Source organism: Neltuma alba, unplaced genomic scaffold, assembly GCF_004799145.2.
Source record: "Neltuma alba isolate B1F8T4 unplaced genomic scaffold, ASM479914v2 tig00013612_pilon, whole genome shotgun sequence".
NCBI lineage: Eukaryota > Viridiplantae > Streptophyta > Magnoliopsida > Fabales > Fabaceae > Neltuma > Neltuma alba.
The window spans coordinates 61,728-84,604 of NW_021637802.1; the positions used below are offsets into that span (position 1 = coordinate 61,728).

Consider the following 22,877-nt stretch of genomic DNA (forward strand, 5'->3'; position numbering starts at 1 on the left):
TATAATTAATACATAATTAATATGTGTACATATATTTATAAAACATAATATTAAATATGTTTATAGAAAAATGATTTTTTTTAGAACAGAAAAATATTAATTTTGTTTAAAGATTGTAAACGTGAAATCCCATAACATTTTTTCATAACTACTTTTTGTAATAACATACTACATGTATAATAACCTCTGATGTTTAATACAATTAATTAATTAATTGTCACCACACATATATATTCATAAAATATAAGAGTGAAAAATATTCTTAGAGAAGATGAATTATTTTGTTGCAAACAGAAAGTCATGTATTTTTCATGAAGATTATAAACATAAAATGGGATGATATTGTTTGATAAAATAGAATAAACACGTCTTAAAATAATTTATTAATTATTCAAGTTATTTGTAATAAATATGTGTTGAATTTTCTAATTATAAGAACAAGTTGATTAATTTAAGAAAATTAAGAAAATAAGTCATATTAGTTATTTGTAATAAATATGTGTTGAATTTTCTAAAATATCATTACTAATCAAGTATATTGGTTAGAATTACTATTAGTAGAAGGGTTATTTTGAAAAAAAATAGATAAATATTATAAACAAAATGAATTAGGATCTTATATTTAAAACTAAAATTAAAATTAAATAAGGTCTTATTTTAAGAATCGGAGACCAAATAAGAAACTCAAATTATTCCAAATCAATTTGAATAAAATAGGAAACTATATTAAATGTTTAATCTGCGCTACTCCAAAACAACTCCAACCATACTCAAAATTACATGTAATTTTGTAATTTTTTGACCGGAACATGTAATTTTGTAATTGCACTGGCAATTTTGACTGACTGTAATATCAACAACAAATTTAGTATCTACTTCTCGATTTTAAATATAATATTCATTTTATAATCCAATTTACATCATAAAATAAATCTTATATCTAAAAACTAACGAATATAATCTATGGGTGATTTGCATATCTTAACACACAAGCTTGAAAAGCTCATGTCATATGGCCTATGGTGCAAGATTCAAATTATTATTTTATGATTTTTTGCCAACATTTTATAAAAAAATTAAATATAGTCTAATAAATTGAAACTGTTTTTTATTGATGAAATAAAAGTAGCAGCAGGGTTGTTTAGATCGTTGTAGTTTTGTAGGAATACTGAAAAAAGGAGGATTAACAAAAAAATCCCCCGGCTCCCCCTGTATATATGTGGCTAGACATTGATGAGAATTAACGAGAAAAAGAATAGAACTGGAACTGGAAAGCGGAGTGATCTGGGCGCGTTGTCCTTTCTTTCCACTGTTTCGCAGGCGAACCAGGAGCAGAATCCGGTTCCGGCATCTCAGTCGACTGGGCCATGGACGGGCAGCGTTCCAGATCCGATGACCCATTCCTTCTCAATTACCAGCCTTCCGAGCTCCGAATCGCCTCCGAGTTCTTCGCAACATGGCTTCCCTTTCTCTCCAAAGATCTCTGCGGTCACTGTTCTGCAATTCTTTCTGATCGCATCCGTTCCATTGACCCCGGTAAACTGCTTTACTTTTCTTTTTTTTTGGTTTTTTATCGGCTCTTGGTCCCTTCTCGTGGCGTTGTTTATTATTGGTATGACCGTTGCCCTTCACGAGAACGCGAAGACGCGAAGACGCGAGCCGGCGAACAGGCGACCCGATGGATGAGACGGCCGAAGAGTCGAGCTGGGTGAGATTCGCGAATGGAAAACAATTATCAGAGAAATCGGAGTCGGCCAGCGAGAGAAGGATGACTGTGTGTGTGGGTATTATTGGTATGACCGTTGCCCCCCTTCCCGAATGGTTCCCAATTATCCAGAGAAGTGACTTTTTTCTGATTTTCGTAGAACCATGGTTTCACCGGTTGAAACCATGGTTTCAGCTGGACCACGGTTTGGGCTTCTGGACAGGGTGTTTGGATAGCATTTTATCCAAACCATGGTTTGGGCTTCCAAACCATGGTTTGGAGGTGCATCCAAAGACACTTATCTTGTTGGTGGCGGCCGCGGCGGCGTTGATGTTAACAGGATAACGGTGGCGGCGGATCAACAACTTAAAAATGAAGAAAGATAATACAGAATTAAATAGAAATATGAAACCGTGTCATTTAAAATATTTTAAAAAAATGTGTGTAGTACATATAGTCTTTATTCCCTTTCTATCCCATATGGAAAAAAGAATAATGATAATTGTGTAGTAATATATACTTTGGGAGAATTTATTTAAATCCCAGATATGGTACTGAGATTCTGAAATTTCAGTTTACTTATTGAAATGAAAGGCAATTCTCAATGAAAATTTACTAGTCCAAATTTAATAATCTGACAAGTTCTAATAAAAAAAATCACAAGTATTCATAGTTATGTTTATAAATGTAAATACGCTTACTTTTTTACAACTAAGCATAGAAAAATAATATGTATTCACAGAAATTATAAGCCCAAATTTACATTCCAACCCAATTCATGTACCTGCAAACTCACACACCCAAATCAACCCCTCATGATTTTTTTTTTTTAAATTTTACCTATGATCTTCTTTTATGCAATTTTGCTTTTGATTTTTGGCTGCAATCATTAGTAATATTACACTACTGAAAAATAGGGTACCGGGTGTACATTAAAAATAAGAAAAATTAGTAAAAATTTTCTATTTGAAATTTTAATTGGCCAAAAGGACATGAAATTGTACAAGTACAAGTATGATCTGTGAGTGTAACATATCATCTATTGTGTGCAACATATCATCCGCTGCGTGTAATTACACACAGGAGATGATATATTGCACTCATGGATCATACTTACACTTACACAATTCAAATGGGGATTTTTTTACCAATTTTTTCTTCAAAATAAGATCAGGAATAAATTATACATTTACCTTTTTATTTATAAAGCCCAATCTATTCATACAATCTGTTCATAGTAGGAGTGGCAGAGAAAAGACGTTTTGAATTTTTTTTTTTTTTTTGCCAGAAAAGACGTCTGATTGAGTAACCATAATTTTCAAATTTCAACCTGACCAGTGGGAATCTAATCAGAGACTAATGGCAATTATCCAATCACGCAACTTGTTCTCTTTTTATATTCTCAAACGTGAGGTGTATCCAACTCAGGGAAATTTTCGGCGCAAATTTGTCATGAATAAATAAAAGATAAGTTCCGTCACCATCTAATTAATCTTGTAGATTATTTATTGATAATATGTATTGATTTTTTTAAAATATATTCTTAAATCATTCTTACTGAAGCTATCTTTGATGATCTTAGAGTATGCTTGGGATGACGGTGGCAGAAGTAATTTTTTTAATCTAACTTTTACAAAAATCAGATTGAATAAAAACAGCTTCTTTGAGCTTATTGCATAAGTCTGTTTCGATGACAGAAGTCAGATGTACAAAATGTGAATCCAAACATTATTTTTCAACTTGCTTGTTACTTCTCCGGCTGGGATGCACGTTTTGGCCTCCAAACGTGATCCTAAACATGCCTTTAAATGTAAAATTTTAATTCATTTTATTTTTTATATTCCTCAATTTTTTAAATTAATTGATCTAATTTATAAATTCATATAATTTAAGGAAAAATCATTTTGCACTACCTAGAATTTCTTTCAAATTTTAATTTTGTATTTATACATATTTTTCTTGATTAAATCTTTTGACTTAACTCCACTACGAAATAGGGGGTGTTTGGATAGAAATCAAACCATGGTTTCAGAAGTGTTTTTACGGATTACGAAGTAAATATGTGGAAGAGATTACCTCGTTTTGCGGAAAAGTGCTTCTGAAACCATGGTTTTGGGTTTCCCAAACACCCTTTATAGTGCCGTTAGTCCTTGTCACTTTATTTTATTAGCAGGCATGTGCTCTTTTGGCTTCTTGACCGGAGGTCCGGAGCTTGCAATTCTAGCGCAGTAAAGTTAAAGTATTTAATCAAGTAAAAACACATAGATATCAAATTAGAAATTGAAGCATAGATAACTGCAAAATGGCTTTTTTTTTTAATGATCTAATATCATATTGGGCATTTTTGGGACATGATGTCAATAACGTTAGAATTAAGAGTAATATTTATCATGTGTTTGCGATATTAATTGATGGAAGAAGATTTTTTTGCCAAAAGAATCCAACATCTAAAGCTACACATGAATAATGGGGGATAATTCTATTTTAAATCTTTTCACCAAAAAAAGAAATAATTATTCCAGAAGAAAGGTACTTTAAAGAAAATATTATTCCATTGTTTTTCATCAATGATTTCATTCTTTTTAAAAAGATTTTGACAAAAAATCAATGCTATGAAAGGCACATTTTCAAGGATATTGAATAGAATCCATCATTTTTACTCATTTGATCACGAGAATGGGATAAACTCTAATTTCTTCGATGTATCAATATGATGTTATTATTTAATAGCAAAGATTTATTTCTATTTATTTGTTTTCTATTTTTAAAAATTATTTTATTCTGATAGCATGAAGTTTAAATAAGTTGAACTTTTAAAGACCTGTCAGAGGCTTAAGGCCCAACTGTTTTTGTGATAACAGTTATAGAATATATTTATTAGTTACTAATTGTCCACTAACTAGATTTTTTAATTTGTAACATCCCAAAATTTATACCCAAACATAAACACAACTATTAAGCCAGTCCAGAAATTAATACTTATTATTCCAAAATACGGGAGACTCTAAACCACTAATCTTGCCATTAACTAAGAACTAAGAACTAAGAAAACAATCCTCGATCAAACGTTATTTTTGTTGGGTTGCATTTTTTCATTCTCATTCCTTTTGCAGTTTTTGCAGTTCCCTTCTCTCTATGGGGCATTAAAAGCTTGGATAGATGAAAGATGACCATGTAAGGATAGATGCTACCAGAGGCATTCACAAAAGCCACTTATTTGAAGTTTTTATGAAGTTAACGAATAGATGATCTTGAAATTTTGCTTGTAGATATAATGTCCTTGTTCTCCAAAATTGGTTGCATTATCAAGAAAAGCTTATAATCAGGAGAGTTCTAAAGATAGTTGATTATGCTCAATTCAAAAAAAAGAAGAAGAAAAAGAAGAAAGATAGCTGATTATGCAGTATAACGAATAGAAAATTATAATACCTCCGGTTTTTAATATAAGACTTTGTTTGACTTTTATTTTGATCATAAATATAAGACCCCAATCCACTTTGTCTCTCATATTTATATATTTTTTCAAGATAGTCTTCCTAATAATGGTAGTTATAGTTAACACACTTAATTAGTAAGGATATTTTAGGAAAGACAACATATATTTATTACAAATAACTAACTTAACTTCTTTCCTTAATCTTCTCAAATTAGTCAACTAGCTCTTATAATTAGGATCGGAGGTAGTATTACTCTTAATTTGCACTATGCAGACAAAGATGTCTTATTTTCGTACTTAAAATAGTTATGAGATGTCCTTAACCGTTGGATCTTGTCTTATTTGCTTCCTTTGGCTGTGCCGTAGGTTTGATTAGATTGTCGGCTGTAATTTTGCCAACCTATCAAAACTTTCTGGTGCAAGTAGAGCTTATTTTAATGCTTGTATGAAAGGATTGCAGTACCAAAAAGTAAGTGGAGGTTATAAGGAGGCAGTACTGATCGATGTTTTGTTTGTTTTTAGTTGAGCCACGTAATTTGAATTGGTAGGGAATGCCTCATATGGCAATAGAAATTGAAACCAAAAGAATTAAAATCTGTTCCCCATCTTTCTGGTACTTTTTTCTTCCTCTTCAAGTCTTGGTAGATCTTTGATTGTTCCGTCATTTTTCTACCATAGTAAACAAGAGTGTGGTTCAGTTCTTTCTACCAACTTGAAGTCAAATTTCTAAGAAATGTTTTATTAGGTATAGAGGGTGTTACAAAGATTCTCTCCCAGTCGGGTTTCATTGTTAAGCTTTATGAGTTGTTTTTTTTTTTTAGGGAAAAAAGAAAAAATGTATCAATTTATGGCTTTTGTGAACTGGGGTTTAGATTAATAATGAAGACATCTTAAGTGCTTTGTTGCTTAATGCCTCTTTGTGGAGTGTTAATTCAAATATCTTTGTATTGCCCATTTGCTTAATGTGTGTTTATTATATGTTATTATTCCATAATTAAGAAGCAGAAAATGACAAGTAGACAGTTATAATTTATCAACTTCTCAAACATAAATGGCAATGAAGGATGCTCAATTGTAAATGACAAATAAGGGAAAATAGGAAGAAAATCTACTGAATGTATATATATGTAATAATCACTGTTCGGTCAAAGGCTGCTGTGGAGGAAAATTACAGCGATGAAGAAGAATTTAGAGAGAAGGGAAGAAGCTATTCAAAGAGAGAAGAAAATTTACATAGAAAGAGGAGAGTCATAGCAAGATTCATCGATAGCCTACTCAGTTCATAACTTCCCTTTATATAGCCATCATCCTCCAAGTCTATTTCTTTGGTACAATTATCTTTCAATTCTTGATTCCTTCCCTTACTTATGGCCTAAACTTTTTGCCCCAGTATTTGCAAGCTTCCGTCCATTTCCATATCATTACAGAAAGCACCAGAATCCTTGAATACAAGCTAGAACTAATAAAGAAGGTGTGCTAATATTTTCTTTTTGTGGAGAAAAGGCATGCAAATATTTGACTTAAAGATTAATGGAGGGCAATCTTAAACAAACTTATGCTTGATGATTTAATGGAAGTTTACACTAGATAATTATGTTTTTAGAGACCCTTACATTCTTTCATAGATGTAATATAACGTAATTTAAAACAATAAAAAAATCCATCTGCCATGTTTGTTTTTTAAGTTTGGACTAATTTTAAAAGATTTTAACTACAATTATGTGATAATGATTTTCTTTATTTTAATAAAAATATTATAACTCTTTGTTTATAAGCTCCTCGTGCAATGCTCGGGCAGTAGACCCTAGTTATTGATAAAAATAAGGTGTGAAAATGGAGATAGAAATTGGACAATAATTGTCTTGTCTCCGAATTTGGACTGCACTGAGTCGCTAATGATTGAGGAAGAACATAAAACCTGAAATTTGGCCTCACTTGAAATCAATCACTTATAAGCATATTTTATTATTGAAAAATTGCTTATAAAACATTTCAAACAAAGCCTACAATATGCCCCGAAATTTTTAATCAGCCAATAATTATAAGATCGTTAAAATATTAAGCTAATGACCCAGGTCTTATGTCATGCTTAAAAATACAACCGATAACACTTCAACTGCAAGAAAAATTATTAATGATATATTTGACAATCATGATTTGCAATAACTAATAGTAAGCATATTAAAAGTAGAACATTATAATATGGCTTAAGGTACAATTTTAAAAACAAAGTTTATCTTAAGAGGTATTGACACCATAAAGTTTACATAGATACAAAAATATACATAAAGCTATCCAAAAGGAGTATTTGGCACCATGCCATTAACTTTTGTTAATAGGACCTACAAAGTTAGTTTTAAAGTATATTTTTAACAACAAAGTTTATAAAGAGCACTAGGTACTATAAAATTTATTTAATTGCAAAAATATACATGAACTTTCTAAAAAGAAAAAAAATAGCAATTTATCAACTCTCATAAATGTCAGTTAACTTTATTATTTTAGGTTTCACCAATTGTTACGTTTTCTCTCTACTCACTCTCACTTCCTCCTGTCCTTAGTATAATGGATTACTTTGAAAAAAATTAAAGAAGTAAAATAATTGCTTAATTATAACATATATTTTATGCTTTCTTTAAAATAGTTATATATATTATTAAATTGTGTATTAGTTTATAAACCAAAAAAATTAATTTGAAAAAAAATGATAAATATAATACTTTCAAGTCATTTATTTGATTTCTTCAAATTAGTTAACTCTGTTTTATATTAAGAACCAGAGATAGTACTTAGATGCAAGTAATGAATCTCCTATACTAGAAAGAAAGAGAGGGTGTGTGTTCATCATGATGAGAGAAAAATGAATGGATTTAAAAGTAGGAATGAATGAAAAGAAAATGTGACATTTGTTAAGACCCAAAAGAATAAAATTAACCCATTGTCCCTTAATGTAAACTTCATTATTAAAATTACACCTTAAAATTGATTTTGTAAACCCTACGAGTAGTAAACTAACAAACATTTAACGGATATTATTAGCATGACACCAGATGTCCCTTTTTGACAACTTTATTTATATTCTTATATCTAAATAAATTTTATGATGCCCACTATTTTCTAGGACAAACTTTGTTGTTAAAATTGCATCCTAACTCTTATAATATCTAATACATACAATGTTTACATTTATATTCAGTAATCACTAGTATCTTGTCTGCAATTTTTACGCTTAGACTAGTCATACACGGTTGGCAATAATGATTTCAAATGTTTGCGAAATGCAAACCTTGTGAGTCTTCACAGATGAGGCAAAATATAAGAGCCTATCTTCAAATTGTCGAAAGCAGAAAGCAGAATACAGATAGTTAGATTATACAACTGTTATACTTTTTAACAATAAATGGAAGGAAAAAGTCCTCTGACGCCTTCCAATGTTAGCCCCTTGCATACTTCTGAGTCCAGCTAATGGCAGTGGTCTCATACTCGGCCCTGTCTGTCTTGTAAATATGAGCAACTTCTGGCACCAGTGGATCATCTGGGTTTGGATCCGTCAAGAGAGAGCAGATCGAGAGCAAGACCTGAAAAGTGAAACACAAACCCTTCCCACCCAATTAAAAAAAAGTAATACTTCAAGACAGATGAGGATCGTGGCCATGCATCATAATTTATATGCTTCACAACTATACCTTGACAGGGAGAAAAGAATAATCCCTAACAGGCATGTCCCTTTTTCTTTCAATATATATATATATATATATATATATATATTAGGGGGTTTGAACCTTTGACCTTTATTCACATCCCACTATCTTGGCTAGCCTCAAGTCACTTGCTCACATGGCTCACATATGTTCCTTTTGAATCTAAACATTGGCAATATAGCAAGGATCACATTAGCACCGCAAAATTGTGGCACCCAACAATCATAGTGTAATAGGAAGTCATGAACTGTTTTGCACCCAAAAAAATAAAATAAAAGGAAATCATGAACCGTTAATTAGATGGCCAGAAGTCAAAGTATAACATTAACTCACCCCAGATGCAAACGGAGATGACTCCTAGGTCATTACCAAAATATTGCCGTGTCATTTAAGAATCATGTGTATAGTGGATAAAATTTTCCCAGCATAAGTCGCAAGCACCAATCAATTTATCTTAAAAAGCATGGTGTCAGAACCTTAGATATAGTCAAAGCAGGGCTCCACTCCTCCCTTAAGATATCAAGAAAAATACTGCCATTGCTGTTGATATTCGGGTGAAAAACTTTGGTTTTGAATGTAACCTCCAAGGACAAAAGGAAACAAAAACAGAAAAAGATGAGTTAAAATTTGAACATGTCCTTTGGGAAAAAAAAAAAAAAACGGTCACTGAGAATCCAGATCCAATAATGTAAAAGGACGTTGTCAAGAAGCTCTCATGCATTTCCAGACTGCAGAAGAGGTTTCAAGGATAAAGGCCCATGAGAGCTACATTACGAATGAGACATTATAAAGTGTCGACTAATCTGTTGTCTGTGTCGACTAATCTGTTTAAATGGAAGTGTAAAAGGTTGGTTATATGAACTAAGATATTAGACATAAAAATACAAAACCTCAGTTGTCTGTGTCAACTAATCTGTTTAAATGCCAAGAGAAAAGAGCTGGTCGTTTGAACTAAGATATTAGACATAAAAATACAAAACTTCAGTTGTCTGTGTCGAGTAATCTGTTGAGCTAGAAATCTTAAAGAATCAAATGTTCATTATTATCTAGGAGTCAGATTCTATTACTGCTTCGGAATCTATTGAATGATATTAGAAGGATTATTTTGCTCTTTTAATTCAAAAGGTGGTATATTTCTGCAAAGATGCCAGCCATTCACATTTTTGTACATTTGTGGGATAACAATTGATAACATTTAAAAAGTAAATAACAACACATTTTTGTAGTCATTCCTGATTTGAGAATTTGAAATTTTAGAGGTATTTTTTTTGGGATTTTCCCATGAATAAATAGGTGGAAGCCTTTTGTGCTTTGTCTGCCTTCTGAAAATAAAAGTGTTTAGGGGCATCCGTAATCCTTAGGAAATTTTAGGTGCTTTGGGAATCTAGCACAAGCATGCATCTGAAAGTAAATTGCCGGTTCTGACGTATTGTACAATTTTAAATGACCTTTCTGAGGTTTCCTTTCCTATCTTCAGGTGTTGAATCTTGTAATGGATGTTCGCTTATGTTTCTGATTTTGCATTCATCACGTATATGCTATATTTATCTATTTATTAGATATAGCATTGCTTCCCTAGATTCTTATCGATTACTGATTGTTTTGTACATTTGTGGGAGCACACGCTTAATAGGCCATTGTAAAGCCTCAACGTGTTGGTTACATTAAAGCTCTATCATGTAATGTGCGGGAGGCCTTGGACCGTAGAAATGAGAGAGATATGAAGCAAGAACTTTGTGATGATCTTGACCTAAACCAGGTTATAGATCGTAAGATTGCTGATCTTTCAGATGGGGAGCTTCAAAGGTTTGCCATTGCCCATGTTGCCAGCCGGAATGCTGAAATTTACTTGTTTGATGAGCCTTCTACTTACCTTGACATAAAACAGAGGCTAAAAGCTGCCCAAGTTATTCGATCTTTGCTCAGGCCTAACAGGTCTTGTTTTCTTGTCTCACTTGTTCCTCCTTTAAGCATTGTCTATATAAAAATGTGGACTATTTGGATTTGATGTTGATTTTTCTGCACTCTGCCTTGTTCCAGCTATGTAATTGTTGTGGACCATGATCTTAGCGTCTTGGACTATGTGTCAGACTTTATTTGCTGTTTATATGGCAAATCAGGTGCATATGGGGTTGTAACACTTCCTTTCTCAGTTAGAGAAGGACTTAACATCTTCTTGGCTGGTTTTGTCCCAACTCAAAACCTGAGGTTCCGGGATGATTCTCTCAACTTCAAGGTAAATGTCAACATTTCATTATGCATCACTCCTTCTATGTTTGTACTTTGAATAATTTTCATTGCTTTTGTGATCTGTATAGGTTGTTGAGGCTCCGCAAGAGAGTGACAATGATGCTCAGACATACGCTCCATCCAAATATCCAACAATGACCTCTACTCGAGGAAAATTTAGGCTTCGTGCAGTCGGAGGGGAATTCACTGATTCTCAGATTATGGTGGTGCTAGGTGAGAATGGGACAGGAAAGACGACGTTTATTCGTATGCTGGTATTGCTTTATTCTCTCATATTAGTTCCTTTTGAACTTTGAAACCCCGCGGGTGAAAAAAATGTTTCTTCAGCGTCAAGTGTTTATGATTTGTGTTACGTCTGGTCTTCCCGTGCTTTATATTTTGTAGGCTGGTTTATTGGAACCTGACACCATAGAAGGTGGCTCTAGTCCTCAGTTTAGCGTGTCATACAAGCCTCAGAACATTCGCCACTTGAAGTTTGAATCAACAGTCAGACACTTGCGCCACACAAGAATACATGATGCATGCACACACCCGCAGTTTATCTCCAATGTGATGAAGCCACTTCTTATTGAACAGTTAATGGATCGAGAAGCTGTGAATCTTTCTTGGGGGGAGTTGCAAAGAGTTGCATTATGTCTATGTCTTGGAAAGGTAGATATTTTAGCTTCATCCATGGGAAGTTTCTTGCTTTGTTTATGCTTTTTAATCAATGTCTCCTGCCCTTTTTTCCCTTCACATTCTCAACTGCCTTTTTTTCCGATGAAGGTTATGCAAAATGTTGGTTTTTCTTGTGCTACGCATGTCATGAACGTGAATGTGAAGCTAATTTATGAACTGATGGAACTATTTTACAAAACTTTGCTGAGCTTATTTCTGCCTCTAAAATGAATCACTTTGTCTTCAGTTTTGATGAGAATAAAATTATTGTTCCCTGATCCATTGCTATTTAATTACAGCCTGCAGACATCTATTTGATAGATGAGCCTAGTGCGTATCTTGATTCAGAGCAGCGTATTCATGCTTCCAAAGTCATAAAGAGGTTTATCCTTCACGCAAAGAAAACTGCATTTGGGGTCGAGCATGATTTTATCATGGCAACATATCTTGCTGATAGAGTTATTGTTTGTGAGGGGTCTCCTTCAGTTGACTGTATTGCTAATTCGCCACAATCATTGTTGACCGGGATGAACCTATTCTTATCAGTAAGTACGAATCTTCATATAGTTCTTCTCAAAAGCAAAGCCTATAATGCTAGCTGGTTTTATAATTTCTGATATTACTGCTAGATATGGGTAAGTTCAAGAATTTGCATGCATATCGCTCAATACATGTGCAGTATTCATATCCTAAAAGATTTCACAAATGGGAAATTAGAAAGGTTTGGTTAAAACTAAGATTCCATTACAGTGCCCTACTGACCCTTGTTGTAATATTTGGCAGTGCAGGCGGTGCTATCAACTGGCTTTCTCTTTGGCTTGAAGTAGAATGGATGTTCTTTTTTATTTAATTTTTTCTTCCCAATTAGTTATGTGCTTTTTTCCTGCATAATCTGGCAGCACCTGGATATCACGTTTAGAAGAGATCCAACTAGCTACTGCCCAAGGATTAACAAACTAGATTCAATCGGAGACAGGGAACAGAAAGCAGCTGGCTCGTATTATTACCTTGATGACTAAGTTTATAGTTATGGACAGGTGAGCCCTTTCTACAGATGTATTCTATAGTGCTTTTTATGGGAATTGCTCATCTTGTCAAGTCAGCAAGCGGATTGGATTGCAGTAGCTTATGAACGATAGTATTCATTATTTTTTTATGCATAATGAATCAGATTGCGATTTATATTGCATCCTTGTGAGTACGCCTATAAAAACTTACTTATGTGAATCAATTTGATAAATCACATTGCATCTTTCTGAGTACTCCTTGTTGTGGGGAGGTTTTCTGTTGTCTGTATGATGTTCATTTATCTGGTTGACTAATTTTGTTTCTATCATCACGGCAAGGGCTCCTCACCTCAGCCACGGCCACAGCTACTATGGTTACTGCGGTCACATGGGCCATGGGAAATTGAGGCATGGAAAGTTTGGCAAGGATTGAAAGCTTGGCGTACTTGTTTGGGGAAAAGCATTTTTTGAAGTGATCGTACGTGTGTTCGAATTTCTGAATGCTTGTTCCTAAGTCCTTAAAAATAGACCATGATGTCGATGATTGACTCTGTTTTAACTCTGATGCCTTTAGCTCACAGATTTTTGAAGCAAAAACTAGACTCCCATGCGTTACACAGAACCGATAGTGATTGACACATTGCGATAAAATGCTATCTTGTAAACACGCAGTTGTTATAAAAATTTAATAAAGAAGGTGGAAAGTATTACTTAGATGTGTTTGTGAACATTAAACAGAAAATGTTGTGAAGAGTATGTAGGGTATAAATAAAGAGCGTAAACATCAATAAAATAGCATTAATAAAAGAATAAAAAATGTTATTAAGAGAAAAATGCTTAATATAATACTCCTCCGGTCCTTAATATAAAACCCATTTAATTAATTTGATTAGATTAAGGAAGTTAGGTAAATTAGTTAATTATAAGAAATGTGACACGTTTTTCCTAAAACATCATAATCATCTTTCTTAATACCTCTTCTTCCTCTTCTAGTTGATTATGGTTGAAGGAGTATTTATAGGAGTAATTTAGAGAAAAATGATAATTATAAGAAATGAGTCTTATATTTAGAATCAAAACCAACTCAACAATTGGGTTCTATATTAAGGACTGGAGGAGTAAATAATGTTAATCCATATCAATAGAATGTACAAGTAGAAAACGTTGTTGGGAGATAAATGCCTGAAATAATGTTCGTCCAACTGTATCAAGCAAACAGGAACTCCGTGATTATTTGGCACCATGTAACAGTCACTGCAAGCTGAGCTGAATGTTTGTATCTTGATCAGGATAGCTTGCAGACAATTTAATTGAGAGGAGAAAACGGCTGGGTAGAAAACATTTAAGATTTTGTTTACATAAACATAGTAGCCTGTACATTGATCATAGCATCTTATGTTTCTTGGGATCTTTGCGCAAATTTCATGCATGAAAGGCGAGGTCTGGTGCATAAACCTTGTGAAAATGTATCTCTGCGAAAAAAGTTGCATGATTGGCTGGACTTTTACACGTATGTCAATTTGCTAACAGCATTAGACACGCGAGCTATTTGGTAGTCCCAGCTCCCACGGTCACAGGCGAAATAGTCCTCCCATGCTTAATACAAAACTTAACAGAGAAGTTAATGTTGATCCTACGTATAAGATTTATTTTGAATGTTTATTAATTTTTTTAAAATTAATTCTATTAATATTTCCTCAGCAATGATGAAGTAGGAGAGGGAAAGAAGGAATTAAGAAAAATGCTTAGAGTGTTTTAAAAAAAAATCATATTAATTAATTTAACTAACTTCCTTAATCTATTCAAATTAATTAATTATTTCTTATATTAGTGATAGGAGGAGTATAGAAATTACTTCTTCATATTAGGTCTTATATTAGTGATAGGAAAGTTTCACAAAATGAAACTTAAAATTACTAAATCTTCAATGAGGAATTCCTATAAAAAGTTTATGTTATTTGCAAGTTAAGTATTGTCAAAACCTATGAAAAGTGTGAGAAATAAACCTGTTTTGATATTTTTTTTTTTTGGCTGGCAATTTGATTTGAGGTTTAGTTATTTCAAGCATTTTTTTTAATGAAATTATTCCTAATTAAATTCACATTTTTCCAATAAATAGTTTTTATTTAAATAATTTTAACACCCCTCCTATGCAGGAGGCATCCACACACCAGCACCCATGTTAACAAGAGATATACAACACAACCCTTTTTAACCACAGGAGATATGGGACGTCATGTGAAGGCTACGCTTAGCTAAATAATACTACCTCTAGTTCTTAATATAAAGACTATCTAAATAATTTAAAGTGATTAAGAGAATTAATTAAATTAGTTATATATAATAAATACAAGTTATTTTTTTAAAATACTCTTTTTAATCATGACTATCATTGGATAAAAATCTCCTTAGTATGTATAATCAACAGAGATGCTCTAGAGAATGAATTATAAATTTGAGAGACAAAATGAATTGAAATATTTTATTTTGGACTAAATCAAATTCTCTTCTAGATCTTATATTAAAGACTGAAGGTAGTATAAGAGTTAGTTATATATTCAATTTTGTCCTGAATATAAAATCTCAATCCATTTGTTCACCCCAAAAAAAATCTCAATCTATTTTGTCTTCTATATTTATTTATATTTTTCAAAGTAGTCCTATAATAGTTATACATGTTAAATGTTTAATAAAAAGTTAGGTCAATAAACATAATTGTGTATTGAACTAATTTGATCTTCCTTAATGATATTAGCTTTTCTAGTCAAAAAAATACATTACACATGATCAGCGAGGTTATTTTAAGGAAAAGAAGACATGTTTGTTATAGATAACTTTCTTTTTTGATAAATTCATTACAAATAATTAATTAAATTAAGTTTTTTAATATCTGTAAATTAATTATCTAGTTTTTATATTAAGAATAAGATAGTAGTATCTTTTAGGAGTAGAGTGATATTAAGGGAAACATTCTCTTCGTTCTCTTATAAAGTGCACAACCAATTTTCAAATTTCTGGTAGTATAGATGTCTATATATTTAGTGGCCATCGTGCTTTAAACAGGATTATTTTTATTAAAAATTATATCTGCGAGCAATAAAGAAGTATAACATATTTTAATAGTCAGCCTTTTTATGTGAGTGCCTGGTAGATCACTTGGAATCTCAATACAATATGTCTCCCTCTAATTTCATTTTCTGACAAATACTATACAAGAAGGTCATTGGAGAAAGAAGAGGTTTAAAATGGCTATATATTTTTATGGATCCTGTTCAGGAATTTTCAAATGTTTGCTTTCACGGATTTTAACAAATGGTTATTTGTTTTCTCTATGCTCAGGAGGGTTTTGCTTTTCCTTCACTGCATGACATCTTTTATTCACATATGTTTTCTCACAGACTTCATCTCTTATACTATCTCTGTTCCTAAAAATAAGATCTCGTTTGTAATCTACAAATTAGATCTTAAAATTAGGACCGGAGATACTTTCTTCTTCCTATAATTACCAGCATGCACTATTTGTGATGGCTCCAAGTTGTTTCATTTAAAAAGACTCTTGATTGCATTGCAAAATACTTTCTTCGCATTAAAATATAAGTATCAAATAATTAAATCATGCAATTCAAAAAATTAGTTAAAAATAAATATATAACAAGTGCTACTTAACACCCTTGTTTATGTGGAGGGTAAAGGAGAGAGAATGGATGGAAAATAGATGAGAGAGAATGAGCAAAAAAAGCAACGAGAGAGACACATAATTAATTAGGAATAAAAATAAAAAATATATATTAAATGATCAGATAAATTCAAATTGATGCTTATAGAAAAATAAACTTTTTAAAAGATTTGATACTTATATTTTGAACTAAGAGCAAAAGTAGTTTTGCTTTTGAGATTTGCTCAAATTTAGATTTTTTTTTTCTTACCATGTTGCTTTTTGTGCTTTTCCATGATATTTCCTTGATTTTTTTTCTCGAATTCTCCTATTAAACTTATGTTTTAAACATTTTATTTTTTATTTTATAATGTAATTGTGTTTTATGACAAGAAATGAAGTATCATTGCAAACTCTACCATACTACAAAAATTTTCTCGTTTTTCTTCTAATGTTCAAAACTCTTAATTTTTCATTAGCCGATCATCTTTAAACACACATTAAGCTTCCTAGATAAGTTTTAATCACATGGGAGACTCCTTTCCTCATAACATGCATTTTCGTAAAACACAAGCCATTTTTTTCAAAGTAATAGAGTAAGCACTAACATGCTAAAGTTGATATTGAATCCATCACCTCTTACTTATAGAGTCATTGACACAAGTCATGTTTATAACAATCCAACCAATTTTTATGAGCATCTATTTTTTTTTATATAGAATGAAAAATTTTCATCTTCCTCCATATGTTTAATCAGTACATTTTCAATAATTTGGAATTCATAATATGGGATGTTTAGAAAGGAGGGGGGCATTAACAAAAAAGGATATACTCAAATACAATCACTGCACTCACCAAAAGTGGTAGGCATGCTCATAACTCACTATTCTGGCTTTCACAACACTCAATGGTCCGGCTTCATATAATATTGAAGCAACCGTTCCAACTTTTTGTACTTCACAATTCCTACAACCATCAATAATTTACTACTCCTCTCGTTATTAATATAAAACATATTTAACTAATTTGATTAAATTAAGAAAGAAAAATTAATTAATTATAAAAATAAAACTTTTTTTCTAAAATAATATAATTATCTTTCTTAATATCATTTCTCCCTCTTCTACTTGATTATGACTGAGGAAATATCCATAGGACTAATTTAGAAAACACTGATAAAATATAATAAATAGATTTTATATTTAGGACCAAAATCAACTCAACAACTAGGTCTTATATTAAAAACCGGAGGAGTATTATGTTCCCTTACACAAATCTTTGATTTGATTAAATTATTAATAAATGTTTTAGGAAAAAATGTACACACAGATCTTATTGATTAAAAATAAATAAATCAAACCAATAATATATATACCTTTAAATAAGATCTATACAACACATTAATATTTGTTTTTATAAGTTTATATTAAAGTATACTACTTCTGATTCTAAATATAAGACCTTCTTTATATATTTGGGACCGGAGGTAGTAGTTCCGTGGTCTTATTGTTGTTGTTAATAAGAAATTTTATATTGTAAAATATTATTTAAATGTAGCAATTATGAACAGATTTGGATTGCGCATGGAAGAGTAAAATAAAGATATTACCATACCAATTCAAACAAAGTTTATAGATCTGATTGCAAACTAATAAGCCAATCAATAAAGACACTAACATGGCAGTCACCTCATTGTTCTTGAGATTTCTGATGAAAAGCTCCTATTTAAACAGACACACAAAGATGTGTAAGCAATTTTTACCCACTTATTATTATTATTACTACTGCATCTGATATGGCTCATTGACTTTTAACATCAAAAAGAGAAATTGCTAATCATGATTTGTGTTTCCCACACTCCCCCAGGCAATGGCTTTTTCACCATTCTTTCTTTTCCTTGTTCCTCTCTATCTATCATTGCAAATGGGGTTCACTCTTTTGGAGAGAAGAAGACTTTCAAAATGCAAAACTTGCGGGCGAAACCACAACTTGGTCCCCTGGGTCCTCCCAGAATCAAGCAAGTTAAATGACAGAAAATGGGAAGCACAAATTAAAGATGTTATCTGTACTTTGGGATCTCCCATTATTTTATCAAAACTGTTCTGCACTTTACCTTTAGGATCTAAGACTGTGCTTTTCTTGAAGAAATACGCTCTTCATCGTTCTCTCTCGGTTAAAAGAATGAATTGGTTTATATGTTCTCTTGATTGAACCGCGTTCTATTATTGATTTGATTCCTCTGATTTGAATTCTATATCTATTTTCCTTGTGAGTTCTGAAGTAGACTCCACTTGAACTCGAATTCTCAGGAAGGGCGAATGGTGCTATTGTCATGGAAATGAAGGACAGGGATCATTGTTCAACGAAGAAACATGATTGGAATAGGAGGCTTCAGAAACAACTGGTTTTTGATAATCTTCGTGTACGTTGGATGCAAAACCAAATCAGAAAAATTGGTCGCTGGTTGTATTGAGGATGTTTCAGAAACCCAAGTTTCATTAACTGCCGGTATAGTTCTCCAAACTCTAAACTACATTGTCACAATGGGATTGGGTAGCCAGAACATGACAGTGGTTGTTGACACTGGAAGCGACCTGACATGGGTCCAATGTGAGCCTTGCAAGGCATGTTATGATCAACAAGGACCTTTGTTCAAGCCTTCTACATCCCCATCCGATCAATCAGTTCTTTGTAACTCAACAACCTGTCAATCTCTTCTTTCTGCTGCTGGAAATTCAGAAACATGTGAAAATAACGCATCGCCTTGCAGTTACATTGTTAACTATGGTGATGGGTCCTATAGTAATGGTGAACTAGGTATGGAGAACCTTAGTTTTGGAGGTATACCAATAAACAACTTTGTATTTGGTTGTGGTAAGAATAACAAAGGTCTGTTTGGAGGAACCTCAGGCCTGATGGGTTTAGGAAGAAGTAAACTCTCAGTGATCTCAGAAACTGATTCTATATTTGGAGGGGTTTTCTCTTACTGCTTACCAACAACAGATGATGGAGCTTCTGGGTCATTAGTTATGGGTAATGAATCTTCGGTTTTCAAGAATGTTACTCCCATTGCTTACACCAGAATGATTCCTAATCCACAGTTATCTACCTTTTATGTTCTGAATCTTACCGGCATTAATGTTGGCGGTGTTGCTCTTCAAGCTTCAAGTTTTGGCAATCATGGGGTAATAATTGATTCTGGAACTGTGATCACAAGGCTTGTTCCATCTGTTTACAAGGCTTTGAAGGCAGAGTTCTCCAAACAGTTCACTGGTTTCCCTTCAGCACCAGGATTTTCAATTTTGGATACTTGTTATAACCTTACTGGGTATCAAGATGTAAACATACCTACCATAAGAATATATTTTGAGGATAATGCTAAGCTGAATGTGGATGTAACTGGCATACTCTATGTGGGAAAAGAGGATGCTTCAAAAGGTTGTTTGGCACTGGCAAGTCTTTCCGATGAATATGAAATGCGCATTATTGGGAATTATCAGCAGAGGAACCAGAGGATAGCATATGATATGAAACAGTCTAAAGTGGGATTTGGAGGGGAGCCTTGTGGTTTCTCATGAATGGAGAACATTTACCAAAGAATATGTCTTAAGGGGGATATAGTTCTTTAATGCAAAACTTAAGGAATGCTTGATATGAGAAGAGAAACATAATTCATTTCTCTGACACAAAAAAGCAAAAAGTAGTATTATTATGTTATTGTTACCTTTACCCAGCAATTGTCCTTTATTATTATAATGATTTTAAGACAACAGGTATTAGTAGTTTATATAATGACTTGTTATTTATTGTTTAATTGCTTTCACCGTACGAGCCATACAACTTTTAAGCAGTTAAGATATTGTGAAAGGATTGAAATGGGGGAAAGGAATCAACACATATATGCAGCTTCAATCATTATAAAATGCTTGCAACAAAAATAGGATATCTTTTGTACACTAAAGGGGTTTAAAGTAAGGGCGCTTTGCAATTTGCATTGAAGATCTCGACAGAATAAAAGCATTGTGCTTCAAAATTTAATTATGCAAAGTGAAAATTACCCATTTTCTTTTGGCAAAGATAGAGCCTAACTTCACCACAAGAAGGCTTACATACAACAAGGCTTCTGAACTGAAACAAGCAATATAATGATAGAACTCTAACTTCACCATATCATGAAAACAGTGGATTTTTCATAGTCTGGGAACAAAACTTGACTTTCTACCTAATTGTCTAAATCTTCAAAACTTCTTAATGAGAGGTCCAAATGCTACTTGAACTCTTTCAAAATATTCATTTTCTTTAGAACTATGATGCAATTCAAGTAGGAAGCATAATTTCTCCGGACATCGATTTCCATTTTCTGTTCTTACCCTCAAGATGGGGGCAAAAGGAGAGAGCAAGAAGTCCCGGTCTGTTCAGAGGTTGAACTAAATATTGAGTTTACTCCACTCAATCTATTCATACAGTTTGTTCATAGTAGGAGTGGCAAAGAAAAGACGTTTTGATTGAGTCCCCATAATTTTCAACCCAACAAGTGGGAATCTAATCAGAGACTAATGGCAATTAGCCAATCACCCAACTTGTTCCCTTTTTATATTCTCAAACGTGAGGTGTATCCAACTCATGGAAATTTTCGGCTCAAATTTGTCATGAATAAATAAAAACTGAGTTCCGTCACCATCTAATTAATCTTGCAGACTGAAAAATTAGTTAAATTAATTATTTATTAATAATATGTATTGGTTTTTTTAAAATATCTTCTTAAATATAATCATTCATATTGCAATCAATAGGAATAGTTTTGGAAAATAATGAGATATATATATAAAGGACAAAGTGAATTGATATATTATATTTAAAATCAAATTTAACCCTCAGCTAATTATTGTATTAAGAAAAAGAGGATAAGGTATTGATATCTCAAAATGTGAATCTAGTATATGTTATGCTGCTCTGAGTTATAAATATGAAAATTAATTATAGAGTTGATTTTGATCTTAAATATAAAATTTTAATGTATTTTATTTTTTATATTTCGTAATTTTTTTAAAATTAATTGATCTAATTTATAAATTCATATAACTTAAGGAAAAATCATTTTGCACTACCTAGAATTTCTTTCAAATTTTAATTTAATATTTACATATTTTTTTCTTGATTAAATCTTTTAACTTAGCTCCACTAGGAACTTGTACCGTTAGTCCTTGTCACTTTATTATTATTGGCACCACATATGCTCTTTTGGCTTCTTGAGCAGAGGTCCGAGCTAACAATTCTAGCGGAGTAAAATTAAAGTATTTAATCAAGTAAAAACATATAGATATCAAATTAGAGATTGAAACATAAATATCTGCAAAATGGTCTTTTTTATGATCTAATATCGTATTGGGCATTTTTGGGACATGATGTCAATAATGTTAGAATTAAGAATAATATTTATCATGTGCTTGCGATATTAATTGACGGAAGAAGATTGTTTTTTGGGGGGAAAAAAAATCCAATATCGTCTATGATCAATCACAGATTGAGAGATAAACATGCTAAAGGGACACATGACTAATGGGGGCTATATTCCAGGGAAAATCCCTTAAAAAGACGGTTTAATAACCCAAATTTTTATTTGGGCTATTAAATTTTATTAATTCCTAATTAGGTTGCATAACCCAAATAGGGATTTAAAAATTTAATAAAATTACTGTAATGTCCTTTTATTATAAACCTAAAGAGATGGATATTATTTATCACTCCCGCCTAACATGAGAGTTATGAAGGAGCAAAACTTGGCGTCTATCATTCCAAAGTCAAAAAATAAAACAAGAAAGTAAAGGTAAGTTAGTTTTTTTGTATTAAATCTTTCCATCTTAATCCTGATAATTTTATCACGCTATCTTGGTCCTTCCTTTTCTTAGTGTGGATTGTGGGTGATGGGGCTTTTGTTGGGGAGGAAGGAAAATTTGCCGTACAATAAGAAGTGCATCATGAAAATAGCTAAATAAAAGTATGGAGTGTTTCTTTTAGGATGAGTAGAAAGGTTGATGTATCTGTGTGATGCAGCATTTACAATGAATAAATATGCATGATAACTGATTATATTTGCTTGATCATAAAGGTTTAATAGGAAAAATGCTATGAGAGTTGTGTATGTTGTTAATAGCTAAGTATAACGTGTCAAAACATGATTTGAAGTTGTTAAAATTTGAAGGTGGATTATGTTATGTTATTGTAAGAAGTGATCATGATCATAACTATAAGGCCATATTTTATGTTAATAGGTAAGTGAAATGTGTTAAAATCTAAGTTGAAGTTAATAAATTTTGAAGGTAGCTTCTGTTATATTAATTGTAAAAAGTGGCCATTATCATGGTTATGAGAGCCACATTTATTGTTAATAGCTAAGTGGAACATGTTAAGACCTAAGTAAAAGTTGTTAATTTTAAAAGCTATATCCTATTTTATTGATTGAAAA

The 22,877-nt window shown here is 32.2% G+C and overlaps 1 protein-coding gene and 1 pseudogene across 1 annotated transcript; both read left to right on the forward strand.

The window, feature by feature from the left end:
* Nucleotides 1–1,233: 1,233 nt before the first annotated feature.
* Nucleotides 1,234–12,784, forward strand: LOC114738535 (ABC transporter E family member 2-like). Its single transcript, XM_028926604.1, has 7 exons — nucleotides 1,234–1,536; nucleotides 10,476–10,777; nucleotides 10,883–11,078; nucleotides 11,161–11,346; nucleotides 11,477–11,743; nucleotides 12,049–12,294; nucleotides 12,649–12,784. The coding sequence occupies exons 1-7, from the start codon at nucleotides 1,234–1,236 to the stop codon at nucleotides 12,766–12,768; spliced, it is 1,620 nt and encodes a 539-aa protein (XP_028782437.1). The 3' UTR covers nucleotides 12,769–12,784.
* A 5,775-nt stretch (nucleotides 12,785–18,559) lies between these two features.
* Nucleotides 18,560–20,138, forward strand: LOC114738540 (aspartyl protease family protein At5g10770-like; annotated as a pseudogene).
* The last annotated feature ends 2,739 nt before the right edge of the window (nucleotides 20,139–22,877 follow it).

Bases quoted from the DNA above. Each gene is read 5' to 3' on its own strand.
- LOC114738535 (XM_028926604.1), top strand. From the start codon at position 1,234: ATGAGAATTAACGAGAAAAAGAATAGAACTGGAACTGGAAAGCGGAGT. The intron at 10,778-10,882 runs GTCTTGTTTTCT...GCCTTGTTCCAG, and splicing joins TCTTTGCTCAGGCCTAACAG to CTATGTAATTGTTGTGGACC. The intron at 11,347-11,476 runs GTATTGCTTTAT...TATATTTTGTAG, and splicing joins CGACGTTTATTCGTATGCTG to GCTGGTTTATTGGAACCTGA.